The sequence below is a fragment of the Melanotaenia boesemani genome, chromosome 19 (genome assembly GCF_017639745.1).
Source record: "Melanotaenia boesemani isolate fMelBoe1 chromosome 19, fMelBoe1.pri, whole genome shotgun sequence".
Lineage (NCBI taxonomy): Eukaryota > Metazoa > Chordata > Actinopteri > Atheriniformes > Melanotaeniidae > Melanotaenia > Melanotaenia boesemani.
Window position 1 is genome coordinate 17237111 of NC_055700.1, and position 16879 is coordinate 17253989.

General features: G+C 39.2%; 1 protein-coding gene and 1 long non-coding RNA gene across 4 annotated transcripts in view; both read left to right on the top strand.

Moving 5' to 3' along the window:
* sh2d3ca (SH2 domain containing 3Ca) overlaps positions 1–16879 on the top strand; it is a 62845-nt gene that overhangs the window by 11047 nt on the left and 34919 nt on the right. The window contains exon 1 of one of the 3 annotated variants that reach the window (XM_041970638.1): positions 3270–3774. The exons of the other annotated variants lie outside the window; for them this stretch is intronic. Within the exon in view, the coding sequence (XP_041826572.1) occupies positions 3694–3774 (81 nt within the window). The 5' untranslated portion in view covers positions 3270–3693. Of the gene's footprint in view, positions 1–3269; positions 3775–16879 lie in introns of those variants that run through there. 3 annotated transcript variants of the gene reach the window in all.
* LOC121630367 lies at positions 8079–11990 on the top strand. Its single transcript, XR_006008518.1, has 4 exons — positions 8079–8173; positions 8731–8800; positions 9159–9333; positions 11401–11990. It is a non-coding gene; the product is annotated as an uncharacterized LOC121630367 (long non-coding RNA).

The following is a 16879-nucleotide window of genomic DNA, read 5'->3' on the forward strand; positions in this document are numbered from 1 at the left end:
TGAGGATTTTCTTTTTAAAAAAAAGTGTCTTATAATAGGACTACCTTCAGCCTTTTATATCTTCTTAGCTGAAAAACACCTCATATATTTACAGATGGTTTTTAGTATTCTCAGGTGTTTCTATGATTTTGTCCACTTCTTCAAGGTCACTGTGCCACTAAGCAGCACATAAAGCAAAGAATTGTAACACATTCATCTCTTTTACACACTGCTTTATTCATGCAAAAAATGTGTGTAGTTGCTACAGCAACACATTTGTGAAAGGTTTAGTCATTTTAATGTGATTATAGCAAGACAGCTGATTTTAAATTGCTCTATTTCACACCTAAATCAGAATTTTTCAACACGTTTGGGCGAACAAAGTCTGCATATCCAATATTCCAATTATTACAGGCTGATGTTTCAAACAGGCTTTGACATACGTATCTGTGGTTTGGTGTGGATTAACCAGTAGGTGAATAAGGTCCACCCCGTGAAAACACACAGATGACAATCATACATACACTCACACACACATAAATCATTAACTGCACCCCTCTAACCCCCAGTTGCCTTGTCTTTGTTTTAGACACATACAGACATGTGCACACATTGATGCAGTTGCAGATGTGTTTGCACATATAATCTTCATCTACCCTTAGTGTATCTGTTTCATCTTACACACTTCCTATATCGTGTGTCTTTTTCACATCCAGTCACACACTTTCATTAGTAGGATGCTCGCAGGCACATGCAGGGAATCTCCATTGTCCTCCCTATCAGCCTACGGGATGAGACTCACTAATTAATATTTAACTGAAGACCGCCTCCAAGCAGGGGAGGAGATAAAGAGATAGAAGACTAGAAGGAGGGGAAGGTGGAGGGATGGCCATGAAGAGGAAGGGTATGGCAGAGGAAAGAGTAGAGTAGAGAAAGGAGTCTGAGAGAAAAGGAGGGTGGAAGAGGAAGGTTAGAATATTGTTCAGAGGAATAAGAAGGAAAGAGATGAGAGGAGGTGCACAATGATAAGAGCGAGTGGAGAAAGGTTGGGTTTGATAGATATACAGGAATAGTGAAATGAGAAGAGCACCTTTAAATGCATGACAGTGACAAAGAAAGAACTGACAGGAAAAGGAAATTCAGTTAAATTCGGGATCAGGATGAAAGAGGCACTTATAAATGGAGGGGATAAAAAAAATAACATGCATTTAAAGGGAATCAGTAGAACAAAATAAGGGAGGGGAAAGAAAGAAAAATGAACAAGAAAGATGGGTAAGATTGAGGTGGTATTTAGGATACAGCATAAAGTAAGAGTGAGAGTTTGACGCTGCCACTGCCCATGGCAGCCAGCTGATTTCTTCTCAGCTTATTGTAATTCATCTGAAGATGCAAAATGACATTTACAAACAAGCTTTCAGAGCGTCACCTCGAAACAATGACAAGATGTGCACCCCTAAGCAGGACACTTTCCCTCATGTTGCTGGTGTGGTTTAGATTCACCTGTCCCTTCAGGGACAAGGGTCATTGCTAATCAAATTCGCTTTGAGTAATCACTTTTAACAATGATGAAACATTTAAATTTTTTTATCTGGGTCGTCTCTCCTGGGATGCGAATGCCCTGTCCATTGACCACAAAGGGTCACTGAATGGTTTGGTGAATATGATAATGATATGTGTATTGTATGCTATGACTTTAATAGTCATGCTGACAAGGTAAGCAAGTATTATCTTCCATTCCTCCAGAGTTCTTATATTTTCTCCAACACGTTTTTATACTTAAACAATCAAACAGATAGCAAATGATTCCCAAAAAGAGCGTTTACAGGAACTTTAACTTAAGGGCAGATTTCTCTTATCTGAAACCAATTTCTTCTTTCCTTTCTTTGTTTACCAGATTGGTAACTCTTGCTGACAGTAGTGGGTTGATTTTTTTATGACTCGCTTTAACAATCAAACCTCTGTGTTGCTTTTCTCAAGAGGTTGTGCTCATCGTCCAGAAAATCTGGATAGCTAGTGTGGCACAGCTGCCAGATGTGACATACTGTAGGCTATGTTATGATTGTTTTGACTTGGTATTACAGAGGATTGAAGAAAGGAGAGCGCAGAGCCCCAAGAGATTATTTGTAACCCCACTGCGTAATCTGTCTAATCCAGCACTGGATGTTTTGAGATTGCATTAAAAGGAGAAGCAGTAGTTAATGTATCCATCCTGTGTTTCATAGATCCGTATGTGTCCCCCAGTTTCTCTTTCTTTTATTTTCCTTTGACCCACAAGCTTGGATTCAAGAGCCGATTACAAAAGTGATTACAAGCATCATCTCGAGCCATGTGTGTGTGTTTGCTGGATGAGGAGAGGACCTGAGATGACACAGAGAAAAGAAGTAGGGTATTTTGTTTTGTGTGACTGAGTGCATTACATCTCTGTCTCCGTCTTTTCATTCTGCCTCCCTGCAGTGGTGCAGCCTCAACTAAATGCAGTGTCAGAATTTTGAATGCTGTCAAAGCTTTCTCTCTCGCTATGTTGCCATGGTGAAGCGTCCTCAATGATGTCACTCACCGAGGCCTCTGGAGACAGAGCCCCACCCCTCCTGTCTTCTCCATGCGCAGCTATGTGTGTTTACGTGTGTCTCTAAGTGAAATGGGCCGGTAAAAATCACACCCTGTTATCCTTGAAACACCTGCCTCTGTGTTCCGGCTTATAATGAGCTGTCTAGCTGCAGCCTGTGTGACTTTTTAGAAGACACATCATTATACTCAGCACCCCACACACACACATACACAGATAGCAGTTCTGCCAATATTTAACCACAAGAACTGAATGCTCTATAAAGCCTGCTACAGTAATGTAGTTTGTGGTCAAAATATAGGAGGAATAACCACTGTTGGGTTTCTTTCATGGCAAGAGAAATGTTAAATTCCTTTTGAAAGCTGCACACGTCCTCTATTTCTCTCATATACCCTAATCATCTTCATTCATCATCTCATCTTTTAATTTTCTCTCTCCCTTCCCATCTTTTCTTCACTTTCTCTCTTGTTTTTCCTCTCTCCATCGTCTCTTGTCCCCCTCCATTGCTTGTCAGCATTGTTTCAGCGTTGAAGCTGGGGGTTAGTGGAGCTGGGAGGGGGGTCATCGGGTGTGTGGGTGGGGTTTCTGCCCGCAATTCGACAGTACTCCTCCCAGCTTGTGCCTATAAGCATTCAACTCCCCCTCCTTCACACCCCCTACCCCTCCTCGCTCCATTCCTCCCTCCCTCCTGTCCACCCTCCCCCCACCCACACTCCTTTCATCAGCAAGCAATGAGGTAATCCCTAGCAGCCGCGTGAAGTGCAGCAAGTGCGGAGCGAGAGCAGAAGCGGGGAAGATGTCAGGAGCTGTATCATCTCTCGCTGTTATCACTGCCAGCTGTTAGCAGCTCCCTCGTAGGTAATAGCTGATGCTCCTTGCCGGCAGTCGCTTGCAAGCTGTAGCTGTGGTGTTAGCTGTTTTAGCTCGCAGCCCTTGGTTTTTACTTGTAGTGTTGGCACAATGTTGAGGGGCTGGTAGTCAGGCAGGCAGGGGTGGGACAGGCTGTAGTTAGCCCATAGGCTGATGTTTTAGACCGGACACCCCGGGTGGAGTAGAGAAGGGTAAAGAAGTAAGGACACAGGCAAAAGAAGAAGAGGGAGAAGGGAAGAAAAAGAAGAAGATAGACGGGGAAGGTGTGTGTGCCCACCATGACGGAGAGGTGTAGTCTGTGGAGTGCCCTGTCGGCTGCAGCATGCTGCTTCTACCGGGGGTCCTTCATGCAGGTGCAGGTGAGTGTTTGCATGAAATGTCACCAGTAGGCATGTGTTTGCTGTGATTCCACTAAGTTGAATCATATTTGGCACATTAAGATACGCATGCATGTGTGTAGGATTGTGCTTGTGTGTGTTCGTGGGGGGTTTGCACACTGCTGGCTCCTCTTCTGTCCCGGCAGCCGGTAATGTCAGCCTGCCTTGTAGTTGGCAGACGGATGATATTATAGACTGTACAGTACTTGGGTGTCAGATGGACTGTGAGAAAACACTGTGGAGAGAGTTAGGGGGGAAAGGGTGAGAGAGGAGAAGGGGTCTGGGAGTTCTGTGTGTGGGGGGGAAAGGGAGCTTTTTGAGATGTTTGCAATTTTGTTAAGTTGGGTGTGAACGTAAGAGAAAGTGTTTGAAGGGCACAGTGTGATATGGGTCACATCATCCTAAGGTATCAGCTTCACTTTGGTCTAATTCTGGCTTGGTGTCTGAAACCCAATATCCGACCTTATTCTTGGATAAAATGACACCTGCAGTGTATTTTGTCTGCCTTACCCTGTGTTTACTGTCTGTTTACGCTTGAATAAATTAAACTTTAAGAAATAAATAATGTGTGTGAATCCTTCTCATCTCCTCTCTGACTGTTTTGGTATAGTTTTCCTTTGACTACGAACAGGAAAGTTGGGTTTGGAACAGAATCCTTATTGGCTTTTTTTTGTTGTTTGTTTGTTTGTTTTGTTTTTGTTTTTTCTGGCAGCAGGACATTTCTCTCAACTTTCTGAAACGATCAGTGCCTTTATCCTGTGTTACTTTTAGTTGTTTTTTTTTCTGTTCTTGAAATAAATTTCCTCACAGAAATACTCTCTTGGCTTCAGGCTTTTGGCGGCATCTGCTTTAGTTTAAATCAAAGTGTTTCAAAGCTCAGAGAAATGAAGTTATTTGAGTTAAATCTGTCATGGGGTTCTTGTTTGATGGTGCTTGTGGTGAATCTGTGTGTGAGAGAGGGGCGTGAATTAATTACCAGTAATGGAATAGTAAAAGTTAAATGGGAGTCTTTCTAGGGTAAGAAAACAGCAACTTGGGATTGTTTACAAACAGTGTGATTTTGTCTAAAGACTAATATTGATTCTACAATCCATTCGAATTAAACATCGCTTGTCAAGCAGGATGCAGTGTGCCATGTAACCCAAATACTGTCTGCTACCAGAGGAGTGTTAATCATTACTTTCTTAGCCATTTAATGCTATGTTGGTTCTTTTTCTTTACCTGCTGGAGGTAATCGAATCATAGAATATTTACACTCATGATGTTTTTGCTTAGACACTGCGGTGAGCCTCTGATTCAGTTTTCTTCCATCTAATAAAATAAATAAATAATAATAAATAAATAAACTGACTGACAGCCTAACTGAATTGTGAAAGCGATCAGAATCTTTGCAAGCCTAAAAGCTAAAATCATCCACTTATTTAGTGGGAAGTTTATCTTTTACACAGTTTAGATGATAATGGCGCCATCGTTTCGGCTGTGTTTTCCCACTTAACTCATATTTACAAGGTAATTACAGTGTTATTACCAATAGCAAAGGCTTGTCACAATAATTGCTTGATACCACTCTGTATTGATTCAGTAATGCAATAATGATGTCTAGTGTGACCCTGGACAAGCTAACATGTTAGTTGACTGCATTATTCCAGCTGCATTATGTTGCCTTTATGTCATTAAATGGTTCTGAAATAATTCAGCTCATTTCAGTTATTTTTAAGTAAATATATCCAGATATTAGTATTATTTACCACTCATCAGTTCTTAATGCGATGACATCCACACCTTTTGAGATAAGATGATAAAGATGCATATTTAAACCCAAAGGGTAGCACCAATCTGGTGTTTAATAGTGTTAAGAGTAATTACTTCATATCTCTTTGGTCATTAATGACACCTCGTTCTGCTCACATTGGATTTTGCTTCTTGGTGTGTGAAAGAAAACTTTGCTCTACAGATTTTTTTCTTAAACTCCCAAACATGTATGAACTAAAAAGGCTGTAAACATCTACTTCCGTTGCAGTGAAGCAAGATTTACAGTATATAGGTATGTAGGTTTGACTCAGGCTGCATGACTTGAGAGCCCTAACTGCAACCAAATAAAGTCAAATAGTGTAATTGTTTTTTTAAGATTATTAGTCATTTAATCAGTACCACATTGTTACACTTTTGACTTGCCGAAAGGATGTTGTAACTGACAGTGGTGTGTGACCTAATCTCATCAGCTGTATCAGTGGAGAGATTACACTTGATCCTTTAGTCTAGACTGCAGTATGCCAACCATGGACTCACTCACTTACACGCACACACACACAGATATAGAGCTTAACAGTTGTGTCTGCAGTGCTTGCAGCATGTCACTCTAAGTGGGACAATGCAACCGCCCGTTGGCCTCCTGCAGCGGTGAAGCTCCCAGTCATCTCCCAGAAGTGCACGCACTCACAAAATACATAAACATGCAGAATGATCCCCTTCCTCTGCTTTGATTGTTTTTAAGTTATTATCCTAATTTTCTATTTCAGCCACATTGTTTCCCCTACCCCCTCCCATCTCTGTGTCTCTTTTGCTCAGCTCTGTAGCCTCATTCCCCGTTGACCTGACCAGCATGTGGCTGCCGTCATGCCAGTCGGCAGCCGGTACCTCTGTCCTTTAGCATTCCTGCAGCCCTCCTTTATCTGGAATGTTGCCGTCACCTCTAACCCTGCAACATGGCACCTCTCTGCCACCCGGCAAACCAGCCTTCTGCTTCTTAAAACTTACATTGATTTTGTGCACTGTGGTCTCACATAAAAGAGTTTTAAATTGTTTCTTTATATCTGTTTCTAATCTCTTTTAAAAACTACTTTGATTTGTTTAAATGCTTAGAAATGGTTGAAGACTCTGTAGGACAACAGAGTGAAATATATGGCAGCTTACTTTCATTTTTCAAAAAAGAACTGGATTTTAGACTGACTGAATTAGACTGAGCTTAAAATATGTGCATGATAAGGATCCATGACACCACATTTTATTGCAAGCATTTAGCATAAACTTTCAACACACTCACCTACAGATGTATGTTACCGGTGAGGAGAAGGTGAGGTGAAGGAGTGATGGAGGAATAAATCACTAGACTTTAAACTACTGTAAAGTACTGTAAAAACTACTGTAAAAAGTGGAAATGTGAGTTTTCTGTCTTTGTTACACTTTCATTTTACCTTTTTCTCCTGTTTGAGTTGTTGTTAGGTTTAGGCACAAACATTAGTCTAGTTCCTATATTCCTATAACCCATTAATGCAGTATGTATCATATTTGATACATACAGTTTCTGAAACCCTTTGCATCACTTTATGGTAAAAACTGTGTTCAAAACCATGTTGGACACAATGTGATGATTGTCTTCTGTCCCCTGGTGGATACCTTTTGCACTGCAATAATTATTTTTAATTATTATAATTATTATTATTATAATAATAATAATTTTATATTGTGTTAAAAGGCCAAATAAATACTTAAGATAAAAGAAAATTGAATTTTCTCCCCACTTTTTCTTCAAACCCTACATCAGAGATGCCTAGTTCTGGTCCTCCAGGGCTGCAGTCCTGCAGGTTTTAGATGCTTCCTGATTGAACACATCAGTCTCAGATTTAAGGGTCATCGACAGGCTTGGTCAAAACTTAAAAACAAGCTGTTGAGGAGCTATATTTAACTTGAACCAGTCCAATCCACTTTATTTTTAAAGCAAATTTTAAAAACAAATACAAGTCTCCAAAATGCTGCACATCAACAATCAACAATAATCAACAATATTGATTTAAAATAAATAGATAATTAAAAAATAAAAAGATAAAATAAGTTCAGTGGTCCCTCATTTAGTGCTGGGGGTTACGTTCTGAAAACATCCTGCGATAAATTAAATCTACACTGTAACAAATTGCTGTAAAAATACTGGATATTTTTAACAGTAGTATACTGTTCTCCATTAATACAGTTGAATACTGTAATTTCTGACGTCTTTAAGAGACAAAATATTAATGGCAAGCTTCTGGAAACTATTACAGTACAGAGCAGTATTTTTATTTTTTTTTTTACAGCAAGCCACCATAATCCTACAGTATAATATAGTATTTCTTTTCTTTTTCGGTTGAGACATGTTCTTTGGTCCGTTCAGTTAGACATCTGAACAAAATTAGAAAATTAAGTGAATTTAAAATAGGTCTACACATCAGTGTGTTTATTCAAGATTGAGGAAACACTAACAAGAAGAGAGGAATTACGTTTCATCCGGATTGTTAAACTGAGAGCACCAAGCTGGACGGAACACTTCAAGTGACACGCTTTCCCTCTTCTCATCAAGTGAGCAGCGTTCCGTCATCAACCCTCCTCCCAAGGCTTTGTTAAAAAGGTAAATATCATCTTGCTAAAGTGAGAATACGATATTATGTGATTTTTTTGTTGGATTAGCATTTACCTGTTGTAAGCTAGCATGCTATTCACTCTTTTAGCAACTGCGGATAAAAGTTAAACTTTCTGTTGAAGCACGTTGCTAGCTTGAGCTGGTCGGTCATTCTTTGTGATTGCTACAAGGTTCAATTTTACAATTTGTTGCGGTATTCTACATGTAAAACGATTTAAAGGAGTTTATAGGGAAACACCGTTATAAAGGTTGATGCAAAAAGCTTAAGGCAGCTTCAAAGTGGACTTAGTGTAATATAGCTAACGGTTAACAAGTTGTTGGGGAATGACTTTTTTCTTGAAAGAGCATTTTAAATATTAAGTGTAAGTGAAATAATTTTTTTGTGAAGGTCTGTAGGGTAAACGATAACATGATAACTTGTAATATATGTGGTAAGGCCTGCAGGAACACATTTGCTCATGTCAGGCACATGCGGACTCATAGTTGTCTACCATGACTGTACATGGAATTCCATTCTTAATTTGAATACTGTTCATGTTTTACAGATGTCTGCCACTGCAGCTGATGTAGAGTGAACCCTGACCCTCCCAACCACTCCACGACTGATTCTACTGGGTAAGTATCATAACAGCATTACATGGAATATAGAACAAATTGAGTCTGAGTGTAACGGTGTAACTTTTTATGTTCTGTCTTTAATGTGTTATCCTGCAAAATACACAGACATTGCAATGAATATACTGAACACATTTATGTCCTAATTTCCTCTTAGCACCACAGTTCAATCGCGTTGCTGGGATTATTGACCTAAAACACTAGTGAAACAACAAAAAAGAACTCCAAGTTGGACAAAATAGACAAAATAGTAATGTTAAAAGTAAAAAACTATATATATTATGTTACTTTTTCTTTAAACTTCTTGTCCAGGGCTCTTACACCCATATTTCTTTTCCATGATTGTTGTCTGCATCAGTTGCTGGTGATGGAGTCACATTGGGCCACTGGATGATCAGCATTGAAAGCCAGGTCATCTGTGAAGGCACCCAAAAAACCTTCATCTCAGGGCTTGCTGCAGTTTTCGCAACATTCTACGTGTTCAACCTGGAATACCAAGAAGAAGCTGCAAGGACCCTGGAGTTTGTGCAAAGGTAAATTTTGTGTCAGAAATATTGTTTGAATGTGTTACCCCTCTTCCCAGCTCTTGGTTAGGAATATTGAATTGTTATTTAATATAAGCCATGCTTATATATTCATTTTACAATTACAACATTTCTAAAGAAATTTTGAATGCTGCTAATGCAGCCACCCACGCCCGAGAGCGGCAGCCATGTTGGAGCACCTACATTAATGAGTGTGAGGGAAGGGCAGCTGAAAAAAACATTTACTTGTAAAAGACACCTGCAATAAGACTGCTGGAGCGTGTGTGTGTCAGAGAGGGATCATAAGAGAGACACACTGAGTCAGACAGAGAGACACACACAGAGTTAGACAGAAACATGCACACTGAGTCAGACAGATACACAACGAGTTAGACAGAAACACACTGAGTCAGACAGACACACACCGAGTTAGACAGAAACACACTGAGTCAGACAGACACACACCGAGTTAGACAGAAACACACTGAGTTAGACAGAAACACACTGAGTCAGACAGACACACACCGAGTTAGACAGAAACACACTGAGTTAGACAGAAACACACTGAGTCAGACAGACACACACCAAGTTAGACAGAAACACACTGAGTTAGACAGAAACACACCGAGTTAGACAGAAACACACTGAATTAGACAGAAACACACTGAGTCAGACAGACACACACCAAGTTAGACAGAAACACACTGAGTTAGACAGAAACACACCGAGTTAGACAGAAACACACTGAGTTAGACAGAAACACACCGAGTTAGACAGAAACACACTGAATTAGACAGAAACACACTGAGTCAGACAGACACACACCAAGTTAGACAGAAACACACTGAGTTAGACAGAAACACACCGAGTTAGACAGAAACACACTGAGTTAGACAGAAACACACTGAGTTAGACAGACACACACCGAGTTAGACAGAAACACACTGAGTCAGACAGACACACACCGAGTTAGACAGAAACACACTGAGTTAGACAGAAACACACTGAGTCAGACAGACACACACCAAGTTAGACAGAAACACACTGAGTTAGACAGAAACACACTGAGTCAGACAGACACACACCAAGTTAGACAGAAACACACTGAGTTAGACAGAAACACACCGAGTTAGACAGAAACACACTGAGTTAGACAGACACACACTGAGTTAGACAGAAACACACTGAGTCAGACAGACACACACTGTGTCAGACAGAAACACACTGAGTTAGACAGAAACACACTGAGTTAGACAGACACACACTGTCAGACAGAAACACACTGTCAGACAGAAACACACTGAGTTAGACAGACACACACTGAGACAGAAACACACTGAGTTAGACAGACACACACTGAGTTAGACAGACACACACTGAGTTAGACAGAAACACACTGTCAGACAGAAACACACTGAGTTAGACAGACACACACTGTGTCAGACAGACACACACTGAGTTAAACAGACACACACTGAGTTAAACAGACACACACTGAGTTAAACAGACACACACAGAGTCAGACAGGGAGAGAGACAAATCGGAAGCTAACTGAGACAACTGTAAAGTTCCAAAAGGAAGTCAAACCATAGCCTGCTTCCTTTTGGAACCCATCTTAAGGATGGGGCTGGTCAGACTGACCATGTCAGTCTGTGTGATGCTCTTATTGAGCAATGTGTCCTTCTCTAACAGCCTTTCTTAAGTTGACCTGAAATACAGTCTTCAAAAAGTAGATACATTTTGAACTTTGAAGAACTAAATTCTTAGAAATCACTGCCAACAAATTTCCCAAATATGACATGTTTCCTAATGCCTCAAATTAGTTAAATAAATTCTGTTTTAATTGTAGCAGCTGATCTATTGTAATCCTCAATCATGAATGTTTTCTTATTTCTCACTGATAGTTTTTTAAAAAAAATCAAATTTTCATCCTCTCATCATTTTGAGTCACTGAGGTGATTATCATATAAATGCATCTTAATTCTTTTTTCAGTTAATGTGAAAGGGTTCCATATGAAATTATTTTTAGTTACCACACCTAATATCTTATATAATTTCTCTATTATTTCATTTTAGGCGCCTCATTGGGAGCAATCCCGAAAGGGGAGGAAAGACCAGCCAGGGAAAAGTGGTGTCAAAGAGGACGGGGAAGCTGGTCCACAAAAAGGCAACAACGGTGAATCCCCATGTGGCCACTCTCCTAAAAAATTTGATGGACTTTGAGTGGGGGTTTATTTAGTTCAAACTGTCTCAGGTGCCCATGGTCAATTTTTTTACTCACAGTTGTTGAAAACCTGTTTATGTTTAGTTTTTATTGTTGTGAAATGTGTGTAATGAAGTTAGCTTTTACTTTGTTCTTAGCTGCTATGCAGTGACTTTAACTGAACTGTTTCAATGTTTCGGTGAACGGAGGAAGGAAGAGGAAAAAATAACAAGCAGTAAAGTGAAGAGGATTTGAATTGGCTGATGATTTCTATTCTGTTTGCAAACAGTCAAACCAGCCTCGATCAATTTTGACCCAGTAGGACAACACAAAGTTTAATAAATGTAATGTGATCTAAATCCCATGTCATAGTTCAAGAAAAAATATGACAGTCAAGTAATGATGCTTGTGGATTTTATGGATACTACAAAAGTTCAGTTTTAATAAATATCAATGTTGTGAGGCCATCTCTTGTCTGAGCTCTTTCTTATGGCTGTTTTAATTTATTAGTAGTATAGTTTTACTTTTCACTTTAAAGATAACATTTTGTAGGATTTTGATATAGTTTTACAGTAATAAGTTGTTAATGGAGAATACTGTAAGAACTGTAAAATAACAGTATAATGGCAAAGAACTGACAGTATAATACTGTAATGTTTGTTTTATGTACAGCACAGTACTGTAATGTTTTTACAGTAATATACTGTTGCTGTAGATTACAGTAGATATACTGTAGATTAACAGTTTCAAGCTGGCAACTCTAGCTGCCAGTAGTTAACTGTAATTTAACAGGAAAATTTGTTACAGTGTACGAAATGATAACTTTATTAATTTTTCACAATTCAAATGCATGTTAAGGCCTAATTATCCCTCCTCAGAGTGTCTATAGACCTTTCCCAAACTATAATGAACATTTTCAACATTCTCACACATTTTACATATCTCAAAAGCCTACATATATTTAACAACGTGAATTTCTTAATAATTACTCACCCCGTGAAATATATTACAGCTTCTCTGCTGGCCCTGCGTCCCCACCCTCATCTGTAACATCATTTTTCACAAAAGGCCCGGGTGTTGTTGTTAACACTTCAGTTAAGAACATGGTTATGGGAAGTTGTGCTGCATACACAAAAAATCTGTGAAACAGCGAGACCGCAGAAGATGAACCGCAATATGGTGAGGGACCACTATAAAATAAAAAGATTAAAACCAGGTGGGTTGGAGCAGGGAAACATCTAAAATCTGCAGGACAGCAGCCCTCGCGGACCAATACTGGACATCCCTGCCATATAATATTGCTATTTTTATACAATTTGTCTGCCCTTGGCTAAAGTGAGTGAAATATCATTGTTGAAATTTGAATATTTCCCTTTGCCATTGCATATTTCTTACTTTTACAATTTATCTTTAGGGCACATTCACACCAGCCCTTTTGATTCGAATACTAGTTCATTTGCTCGGAAAGTTTGCTCCATTTGTGGAGGTGTGAGCCAAATACAGGAAGTGACAAAGCAAAGGGTATTGTGGGTTAAACACAGGGCATTGTGGATAAACACAACCAAGACGTGTGTGTGGGATGATAGGCTACTCTGGCTGGGAGAAATGGCTCGGGGTCAGATGTTAAAGCACGCAGTAAAAGTTCTGATAGAAATATCATCAATCCAAGACTGCTAGAATGTGATGCAGCTTCATGTTTTGCTCTTATGTGGTGGAAATAGAAGTTATCCTGCATTAACCAGTAAAAGGAGTAGACCAGTATGTGTGATGAGCCAGTTTGCTTCCTTGTTGTGTATCTTGTCTTCTCCTTCATTTTTGATGCAGTGCTACCTCTGTTAAGGAGGCGAATATGTTATTTAAAAGGTCTGGTTTGTTTGAGTCAGTGCAGTGTGAAAGCAAACTTGGGCCAAGAATGTTGCAACTCCCAACAGAACCAAGCCTTTGGAACATTGTAATATTGATTTGTAGTTTGTAAAGTTTTAGGAGTCCAATTATTACATGTTCCAGGTAGGTTTCTTTTTTTCAATACCATACATATTGAACTGGTGAGGGTTATTACACTGAATTCCCTTCTGAATGTCTCGTCTCAGTATTACCTTGTTTCTAATCCTAAGAGCAGGTTGCGATTTAATAATACAAACAGGAACTGTGTAACACTGGAAGTAATTCTTTTTTATAATGTTTTCTCTGTTGACATCTATGGGGTGGGGATGTCCTAAAGGTTTTGTTTTAGCTTTAACCATTTGCCACTCTGTGTTTAGTCAGAGCTAAGTTAGCTTTAGAAATCATTGTCCTGGTAATGCCAGTATATGTGTGTGTGTGTGTGTGTGTGTGTGTGTGTGTGTGTCACTCAGTCCATGCCAGAAAGGGAGTCCAAACCAGTTGGCTTGTTTTAAGTATTGAAATATTCACCATGTAATCCCTTCTTCTCTGCTTCTTCTATCTCTTTCTCCCCCCCTCTCCTCCCTTAAAGCTTTTCGCCACAAATCCTCTTTTGGCGTGCCTGCCTGTCACACCCTGCAGGCTCATGGTGTGAAGGGCAGCTGTGCATGTTTGTGTGTGTGTCTGTGTGTGTATATGTGTCTGCTTGAATTGCCTTGTTCCAGAGTCCATATCCTCATTAGAGCACTGTGATGTTTTTGGCACTAATGAGGAGAAAGGCTGCCTATTTGTGTGTTTGTATATCAGCTGAATGTGTGTGTGTGTTTTATGTTTCTATGACTATTTGAGTTTGATTATCCAGTCTGGTTAGTTACTGTTTTATAATTCACATTTTAAACAATTATTGTGTTGGCATTAGCTGAAGAGAAGGTTCAAGCTGCCCTTCACTAGGGCAGATTTCAAAGTCTGAAGCCTTCACACAAAGTATGGAAAAAAAGATGCTCCATCAATCCCTTTTTAGTGTACTGATTTTTTAATACTTCTTAATACATCATAAGAATACTATTTTATCCCACAGACACCAGTAATGAAAATTATAAAATAGATCCGACAGCACTTTACATAAAGCAAAATCTCTATTTTGCTTTATTAGTTTTGGAATCCGGGGTAATTTTACACACTGGATCAACTGTATCTTCTTAACCAACTCACACACATTATGCTTTTCTGTACAATCTTCTTTTGATAATGTCACAACTAATGACGCATCACTTCACTTCTATTCAGCCTTTGCTGTTTGGAGCCGTCCAGGGAAATTTGAAAACCTCTGCCTCAGAGTTAGCTTCAAGTGTTTGGACATGATGAAAATGTTCTCATACTTTAACCATTTAAATTGGTTTTGATTCGCCATTTGGAATAACAATATTGTTTGTGCTTCCAAAAACAAATAACTGATCAATAAGAAAATCTCCCCCTCTCTCTTTATATATTATATATCATTTTATATAGTTATATACCAGGGAAGGAGGAGATTGTATGTATTGTTTACTGTTGCCAGAGACATGTGGATGACACAGACTCACTGTCAAATTGGATGCTTTGTATATTTAACCATCCTCTCTGATCTTTCTGCAAACAGGTTTTGAACCTACAGCAGCATCACAATATCTCTGTCTGTGCTTCAGTTATTATTAGCATGACTATTACAGGGTGCTTGTCAGGAAATCACAAACACATATTCAAAGACAGAGTAAGACAAGGAATTGCTGCTATATTTAAAATGTTTGCACAGTTGGATTTGGCAGAAGAGTCTGCGTTCTGTGAGGGATTTCTCAAAGAATTCAACCAGTAACGAAAAGTCTGCTTTTGGAAATGATCTCTAGGGATATGAACCTAAAAAACAACATAACCCGTAAGGAGGATACTTGGCTGTTTTGTCATGAGCTTATCAGCAGACAAATAGGCAGAGGTTTCTTGGTTATGAGGACTTTTTGTACACCACTGTGAATACTTTATCCATGTAGTTGTGAATGAGCTGATGAATGTAAAACTTGAATGAAACAGATGCTCCCAATCCATACACACTAAATGTGCCAACACTGCTCCATCTGAATACTCTGTAAGTCATGTTGGGGTTTGAGACTGAAAAGAGAAGTGCTGTCTGTAAAGCAACAATGAGTCCTGCTCTCCTACTTTGTTTCCTGTCTTTATGTTTTTATGTGAAGGCAAAAAATCTTTAAAGATAATCTTAAAGAAAAATTTAATGCATCTTTGCTTGAAGGCTTTTACAAAGAAGCAGCTACAGGAAGTATTGAGCTTTCCTTTAACGGGATGCTGAAGAGTCCAATGGTAATTCGTTCTTTAACAGTGCTTTGTCCCTCTGATACATTGTGCTAAGGCTCTCTTTAAATCTTCATCTTAGCTTAGGAAGTCAGATAAAGCACTGAGAGTTAAGTGGTTCTTCAGCTGCAGGTCATTATTAGGCAAGCTACCCTAAAAGGTGGTGTTTTTATCTCTAAAGAGAGAAAAGGGGAATTAGCAGATGTGTTGACATATGGCTCATTGAGCATCTTATTAAATAATGTTAACTTGTTTGCAAGGTTAATTGTACGCATTAAAAGCTCAGCTCTCAATGAGATCTGTCTTTAGACCTGAAGGCAATCAGGGAAAAGAATTAGAAGAAGAGTTAAAATAAATCTAACCAATGTTAAGCCTGCACGCAGAATAAACTGTCTTGCAGAAAGGTGCCTTCGGGCGCCCTGTGGTTCAACAAAGTGAAGAGCATAACATGCTCTATTCAAACAAGTGAATATGCAAAAATGAAATGGTCTGTTCATATTATGACTTTTAGCTGCAGGCCAGGATCACAGAGCTTTCCAGCTCAGTGCTTCATGTAATAATCTGCTCTCTCCTGAAATGATAGGGGAAAACTTTAATAGAGAAGCATGAGAACATAAACCTGCTGTAAATGCTGTGCATTTAATCACAGGTTAGATAGAAGCAAGTGGAGGAGAGATTATTCTAAAGAATACCTGTTAGATTAAAATGTCCTCTGTCTCAGGATTATATTCTTCTCTGGTTGCATCTTAAGTGTAGGACATACTGTGTTAGCTTCAGGTGCATTTCGTACCGTAGCTGCATACACTAAAAGGTCTGTTAATGTCTAAGGGTTGTGCATGATTTATTTGTACCTCAGAACATATCACTGTGAAAACAGCTTAACATTTTATTGCTTTAATTTGCTTTCTTGTTATCTTTCCCCCATTCTTCCCAGCTTGTGGTGCATTGATTGGATGAGTTTGAATGTTGTGTTTACAAATGGTAAAAAACTATTCTTATCACTGAACTCTCATACAGTAGGAACAGATTTTATGAGCCGTTATGGAGATAAAACCAGGGATGACTGAACCATAAAGGTGTAAATGAAGGGAATACGCAACCAAGCCCCTCAAAACTATTACCCCAGTACCA